General features: G+C 46.0%; 1 protein-coding gene across 1 annotated transcript in view; it reads left to right on the top strand.

The window, feature by feature from the left end:
- Nucleotides 1–1,007: 1,007 nt before the first annotated feature.
- The window catches only part of CPA2 (carboxypeptidase A2), a 19,803-nt gene continuing 13,420 nt past the window's right edge, over nt 1,008–7,390 (top strand). The window contains exons 1-6 of the mRNA XM_040644543.1: nt 1,008–1,040; nt 1,153–1,268; nt 3,131–3,212; nt 3,877–4,011; nt 4,591–4,686; nt 6,628–6,729. Of these exons, the coding sequence (XP_040500477.1) occupies nt 1,008–1,040; nt 1,153–1,268; nt 3,131–3,212; nt 3,877–4,011; nt 4,591–4,686; nt 6,628–6,729 (564 nt within the window). The remainder of the gene's footprint in view (nt 1,041–1,152; nt 1,269–3,130; nt 3,213–3,876; nt 4,012–4,590; nt 4,687–6,627; nt 6,730–7,390) is intronic.

The raw sequence follows: 7,390 nt of genomic DNA, 5'->3' as shown, positions 1-7,390 counted from the left end.
ATGAAGAACAAAGTCAGATCAATGTAGATTTATGTTTATAGACAAGGAAAAATCACCTTTGTTGAAAAAAACCTTTGCTTAAAAATCAGAATGTATGGGGGCGCCTGGGTGGCTCGGTCGTTGGGCGTCTGCCTTCAGCTCAGGGCGTGATCCTGGCGTTCTGGGATCGAGCCCCACATCAGGCTCCTCTGCTGGAAGCCTGCTTCTTCTTCTCCCTCTCTCGCTGGCTGTCTCTCTCTCTGCCAAATAAATAAATAAAATCTGTCAAATAAATAAATAAAAACTTAAAAAAAAATCAGAATGTATGGTATCGTTTAATCTTCAAGAAAAAGCTCTAAAACATAGAAAGAAATTTGGAAAGATATACACCAAATGATTTTCTTCGGGTGAAGGAACTATTGGTGATGAAATAAAATTTCACCCAAACTCAAAATTTTTATCCAAACTCTCTATAACAAGCAATTTCATTGTCGTAATCAGAAAGACATTTTCATTTTGGGAAAAAGCACGGGAACGAGGACATCAATTTGGTACAAATGCAGATGGATCACTTTAGAAACAGTTCAAAATTGAATATTAAAAGGCCTTCTGTTTTGTTTTAACATAGAGTGAGGACAGGAATGGGCCACCTCTACAGGGAGATTCAGCAGATGTGGACTGAGTGATTGTAGTGTTTCAGGGTAAACATTACAAAAATAAACAAATGAGCAAACTAATGGAATGTGATAGACAGGATGCGCACATAATTACTATAAATGCTGTGTCCTTTTTTGTTTGTTTTTTGTTTTTTGGGTTTTTTGTTTTTTTGTGTGTGTGTTTTTTTGTTTTTGTTTTTGTTTTGGTCAGAAATGCAGAAAGGACTTTAACCTCAGGTCTATTAATCTGGCTTCTGTCACTAGTCAGAGTTAGTGGCACTTTATGTTCTGAATCATAAATACATAATTGCCCTTGGTATGCCCTAGCAATTTTGTTTTCTTTCCATCAAAGTTTGTTATCTCATTGCAGGAATGGAAAATGTCCGGGTTGGTGATATCACACAGGTGAGTGTCTACAGCCTTGAGAATTTGACATGCGGGTGGGAATTCTACCATGTGGCCATTGACTTGAGTTCTTACACAACCTACAGATCGGCCTCCACCGCGGGCCCTATAAATAAAGTTCAGGAGTGACATTGAATTCTGGACTCTGGGAAGATCCTTGACCATGAAGTTGATATTGGTTTTTGGTGCCCTTCTGGGGCAGATCTACTGTCGAGAAACATTTGTGGGGTAAGTTATGCTTTCTGGTGCCTGTTTGAACTTTTTTTTTACCTGATTCACAGGGTCTTACTGGATGTCGCAGAATAATGGGTGTAAGCGTTCAGCATTTTCAGAGAAGTTCTCTTACATTTAGAGAGGGAAGAGTGGGAATAACAGAACTGAGTGACCTAAGAAAGAGTTGCATGACATCTAAGGGAAAAAACAAACTGAAATCCGAACACATACCTTATTTCTCCCTCTCCTGGTGATCAGAATATAGGGATGATAAGCGTCAGTGAAAATAAAGCAGTCTGGCTGATGTCTCAGCGCCTTTCCGTAAGTGATGGGATACTCTCCCCCACCTCCTCCCGGTCATTCTGGGCTTCGCCCTCCAGGTCAGCCCATCATCAGATCTAGGGCCCAGGCCAGGGAACCTCACAAGGTGGGAGGACCAGGGCTGTAGATTTCAGCCCAAAGGCAACTCTCATGGCATCATAGGATTCACCTTTGCTCTAAAGCACTTTGGTTTGAAGATTCTATGAAAGGCTTTAGGCAGCATTTCTTGAAGAGCATTCCAGGGAATTAAGGAAGTGGTCAAATAAGTTTGGCCCAAAGAAGTGGGTGGTTGAATAAATTTGGGAATCAGAAGATTTAACAAATTATAGAATTTCTAGTGACTTTTAAATTCGTGTGCATTATAAATCTATAAGAAGGGATCTAGGTTGCTGCATTTACCCATTTTTTTTGATCATCAAACTTCTCCTCACTTTTTTTTTTTTTTTTAATATGCTGAGCAACTCAAAGGGCTACTATTCCTTAGAACACACACCAGGAAATATTAGCCCAAAGCAGTACTTTTCTCAGTGCCTTCCCATTACAAAGGAGGGCTCCTGGGTGTCTGCACCAACCAAAGGGAATGAGACTCAAATGCAAGAATTTTCAGATCATGGGGCAGATGGATACTTGTAGGCAGAAGAGCCTTGAAGATCTCACACTCTATTACTTACGTAGAATTCACTGGAAATTGCATGGTACTTGGTTTCAGAAGACCTGGGTCCTGGTCCTTGCATATGGCTCTTTGTACCAATCCTTTCCCCATTGCATAATTGCTCGGGATAGTGACTCAGGAAGTCAGCCTACTTGCAGAAAAGACAGAGGAGAAGAAATCTCTACTGCCAAGGAAGGGCTATACGAATCCAGATCTACTCCCCAACTTCTTTTCCAAGGGTATGTGTTTGCTTGTTTTGCAACTTCTCTTTCCTGCCAAGGTGTTCTTGATACCCTTTATGCTTCATTATGCGTGTGTATGAGTGTGTGTGGAGAGCACACCATGATTTTTCAGGGTCCCAGTTGTCTTTGGCGTACCCCAAGCTTGGGCCACATGAATGGGGTTTGGAGATGGAACTCTTAATACATTCCAGTTAACAACAATAAAACATCCTAGGTCTACCCAGATGCGAATTCGATTTCCTCTTACAAGCACCAACCTAATTATTCCGCTTAAAAAACAAAACAAAACAAAAACCTCATTTCTGAAAAGCAGGAACAGACAAGTTTTAAAAAGCTATTGCTTTATGACCAGCAGGTGTTATTTTATAAATAATCATTAGCTAAAGGAAAGGTAACTTTAATGGCAAGCTTCCTGCTAGGAGTAGGTACACCTCTTAATTATTATCTAGATACCATTTCCTTGGGGGGAAGTAAAGCCATTCTACCAAGTCTTCATTCTGGGGATGTGGGTCAGTATACGATTTATTAGTTTCTCGATTGTCGAAGAGATTATTAACTGCTCCATTAACCTCCTGCATGCAGAGAGTAACAGGAGCAGAAAGAAACAGGAAACAGTGTCCAGGTTTTACTTTTAAGGTCATGTCTGTGGTTAATATTCTTAGGGACCAGGTTCTTGAGATCTCACCAAGGAATGAAGAACAAGTAAAACATCTGGTGGAATTGGAAGCTGAAGAACACCTTCAGGTAGCCGTCCTAGGGGGAGCTTCTGTTTCCCAAAGTGACTCTTCCACAGTTAGACACGATGATTGGGATCTCTTACTTTGGACTGTATCTCATCTTCTCTGACATAGCGTGGAACACTTACTCATGGAGCTGGGACGCAGAAAGCCTGGGCTCTAGTTTCGACTCTGTGACACTGGGGAAGTCACCTACCTTCCTTGTGTCTCATTATCCTATTCAGAATAATGAGGATAACTATACCATTCTTCTATGTCACAGGTTTATTGTAAGAGTGCAAAGAGATCACATGTGAAAGTTACTTTGAAAAATTGTTGAACAGCTTTAATGCATTATTTCCATCCTAAAATAATTTACAGTATTAATGTTCTATTATGAAATGAATTAGATTGCTTGAATGTCAACTGTTAAAAAAAAAAAACAACAACTGCCAAGGTTTTAAATAAACTTTGCCTTCTGCCAGTTTTAATATCAAACCATAGGGGGGACAAACAATAGGATACATAGGCCCCTGTTTGGATATTTAAAAACCCTCTTGCAATATCAGAGTGATTCTACAGTGATTTTAGTCTTGTGGGCTGGAGGTAAAATAGACACAAATTGATTTCTGGAAACCTGTCCATTTCCCTGGAATGACCCACTTATTGCCTCGGCCTTTTACCCCTTCCAGCTTGATTTTTGGAAACCACCCACGATCCCAGGGGAGGCAGCCCATGTCCGAGTTCCTTTTGTGAATGTCCAGGCAGTCAAAGTTTTCTTGGAGGCCCAGGGAATTGCTTATTCCATCATGATTGAAGATGTTCAGGTAATTATCCTACTGACCATCCTTCCAGAGTCTTGCTGGTCTACATGAACTGAAGATTCATCTTTTTTTCTCCTCCGGTACCCTCTGCCAGGGAAAAGGACCCGTGGGTGCCACTGGGGCTTTCCTGCAGTCTGGGCTACCTTTGACACTGTCCCTCACCCTTTTGCATTTGGCGTAAGTGGGATATAGTAATAAAAATCTTAAGGGAAAGGGCAAAACAGAATCTTCGGCATGAAATATAAAGTGCAAACTGAAGGGTGTTCGTTTAAATAAAAGTAAAACGTGACTCACTTAGTTTTTAATTGAGGGTTAATTCGGGCCCTGGGTTCCCAGAAAGGTAGGAAGAGCCATAACACAGCCACAGGACTGACTGTCATCCTCTATATGTGGCATCTGGCTGGCCAGACGTCCTGCTAGTGCCTCATGCCCTTTCAGGATGCTGCATTGCATGACCCCAGAATCTGTATGACAGGGAGAGGATGCTTGGGACTGGGGACCTGAGTGTTAGCATTGCCCTCACAACTGCAGATGCAAATGGATTGCTGTAAACTAATTGTAGGTGTGACTGGTTTGTCTTAGGTTCTGTTGGACAAAGAGAATGAAGAAATGTTACTTTATCAGAGAAGACAACGGGATGGTAACTTCAACTTTGAGGCTTATCATACTTTGGAAGAGGTAGGTGTGTCAAAATGACCATCAGGGAATTGGGATGTTTTCTCCTCTGATGATAAGGCTTTTGTTTCTACCGGGTGATGTAATGGGAAGTATTCTCATATGATTTCCTAACTTCCCCAGTTTTCTCTAGGATTTCACACCCAGTATCAGTGTCACTGCTTTAAGGCAGGACCTGAAGCCCACTTGCCCATCCCAGGAGCCATTCCATTTTTGGGAATTGTTTAGGAGTGTCTTAAGTGAGCACACAAACAGCCTCTCCTGCCAATGAACCTCTCCCTTCAAGACCCCTCTGCGGATATCTGACCTGGGCTGCCCACAAAGCCATTTGAGAGCTGAGCTTCCTGGCTGCCACTGATGATGGAATCAGGGGATACCCTGACACCTCTGACTTTCCACCAAGGACTGGGTTCCTAATCTGACCAACGCTCCGAGACCTAATAGTAGCAAAGTCTTGCGAGGTCTCTGCTGTCTTTCCTGAGTTTTGTTGGTGTGAAGAACACCCCCTTCCTCCAGCTGGGTCACACACTGCCACCTGGACATCTGGGCAGGGCTGTACTTGCCTCTTTGTGACACAGAGCTTTTCTTGGGGTTCACGGGGGTCCATTTGCCTAAATGATTTGGAGTGGGGGAATGGAAGGGAGGGGAGAAGAGATGGGGGTTGGAGGGTAACAGGGTGAGGTGGGGGAATAGGACAGAGCCAGAGAGAAGGTATCGGTAGGTACTCATCTCCTAAACCAGCAATTCTAAATGCAAAGAAGTCTGAAACTAATTTTTTTCCCCCTGATTTATTTGGTGGCAAAAGCTGACCTGACCTAAACTCATCTGGGGGCGAATTCTGACCTGAACTGACTTGCTACTCCCTTGTTTCACTGCCAGAAATTTAATGTCTCTGAATATGGAGCAATGCCACATGTATAATATACAATATAAGCTTCCTCTGGTCTTTTTTTTTTTTTTTTTTTAAGATTTTATTAATTTGTTTGACAGAGAGAGAGAACAAGGGGGAGGAGCAGGGAGAAGCAGGCTCCCCGCTGAGCGGAGAGTCAGGGCCCGGGCTTCATCCGGGGACTCTGATATCCTGACCTGAGCCAAAGGCAGACTCTTTACACTGAGCCACCCAGGCGCCCCCTTCCTCTGACCTTTCTAAAAAAAAATTTTTTTTTTCTTAATTTGAAATATGTATGGCCCCTAATGGTTTCAGATAGGGGGCTGTGAACGAGTACAAAGAATGAGGGGTCAAGGGCGTGAAGAAAGGAAGATGCTCGCTCGCTCTTTCCTTCGCCTGGTCTCACAAATCGGGGTCCGGGTCCCGCGGAGAGCAAGAGCCCGCAGCGGCTAGAGGGGCCGCTTTCATGCGGGTCCCCCTCCAGACAGGCCCAGGCACGTCGCGGTCCGGCCGTGGACACGGCTTGGGTGCCCGCGCTGCACAGCATTCCCGTCAGCCTGGCCAGTCGGAGCCCAAGGAGCCGGTGACCGAGGGGCCTCGGGGGCCGGCGCCCTGTCGCCAGGGGCCTGAACCAGCCCCCGCTGCCTTTTGTGGCGCCGGCCTCCACATCCACCTTTGTTGGGGGCGGGGGGAGCCGGTGCCACCTGTGTCCCTCTGCTCGTGAGGGCAAGCAGCTCTGTGGCCGGGGAAGCCGTCCCTCCGTGCTGGGCTGAGGAAAGCCACAGGCAAGCCAGACAAGTGCCATTTTGTTGGAAGCACAAAACTGGAGCGAGCCGGCTCCGCCGCCACAAAATGGCTGCCCCCTCTCCAGCCCCCGCGGACGCCCGGTGCCTCGTCCCGTCTTAGCTGTGAGTCCAGCGTCCCCAGTCCCGCAGCATCTGCCGCGCTGCCCTCTCCGTTCCCGGAGGGAATGGAAACGGAGGCGAGAGAAAAGGCACGAATGGTTGCATCACATCATTCATTTGCAAATGTCTTATTTGTCTTACACATTTCAGATTTCCCAAGAAATGGATAACATCGTGGCTCAGCACCCGGGTCTAGTGAGCAAAGTGAATATTGGCCATTCTTTTGAAAAGCGGCCCATGAACGTGCTCAAGGTACACAGGCGCAGCTGTGGGTTTTCCTTCTGACGTTTCTAGAATCTCGCCGCTCCCAGGCGGGCCGTCAGTCCCGGCTCTGCCTGCAGAGCGGTTCCTTTTTTTTTTTTTCCTTTCTTTTTTTTCCCTTCCCTTTTCTCCTCCTAACCGGTCCTTGCTGGTTTTGAGTATCCACCTCCCCACTACCCCCACCCCCCTTTCTTTTTCTTTTTCTTTTTCCTGCGCAAGCTGACGCAGGTCTGCAGGAGTGAATTAATGCTCTCATCTTGATAGATTCGCTCGCAGGGAACCAGAGGCGAACGCGCCAATAGGAACAGAGGAAGGGGGAGGCGGTGCGGGCCGCAGGGCGAGGGGGGCGGATGGAGGAGGTGACGGGGGTCCCAGGGCGAAGGGGGGGGATGGAGGAAATGACGAGGGCCCCAGGGTGAGGGAGGTATCGCGGTGGTGGTGCGGGCCCCGCCGTGAGGTGGGGGCTTTGGGGGAGGTGGTATGGGCCCCGGGAAGAAGGGGGGAGATAGGCGTGGGGGTGCGGGCCTCAGGGTGAGCAGGGGGGATGGGGGAAGTATTCTGTAATTAATCAAGGTGGGAGTTCTATACCTTGTTTCCCTTTTCTTCTTTTTCTCTTTTTTAAACCAAGAGATTAAAAAAAAAAAAAAAAAAA

This window comes from Ursus maritimus, unplaced genomic scaffold (genome assembly GCF_017311325.1).
Source record: "Ursus maritimus isolate PB19 unplaced genomic scaffold, ASM1731132v1 scaffold_3, whole genome shotgun sequence".
Lineage (NCBI taxonomy): Eukaryota > Metazoa > Chordata > Mammalia > Carnivora > Ursidae > Ursus > Ursus maritimus.
This window is presented reverse-complemented; position numbering and strand designations above follow the sequence as displayed.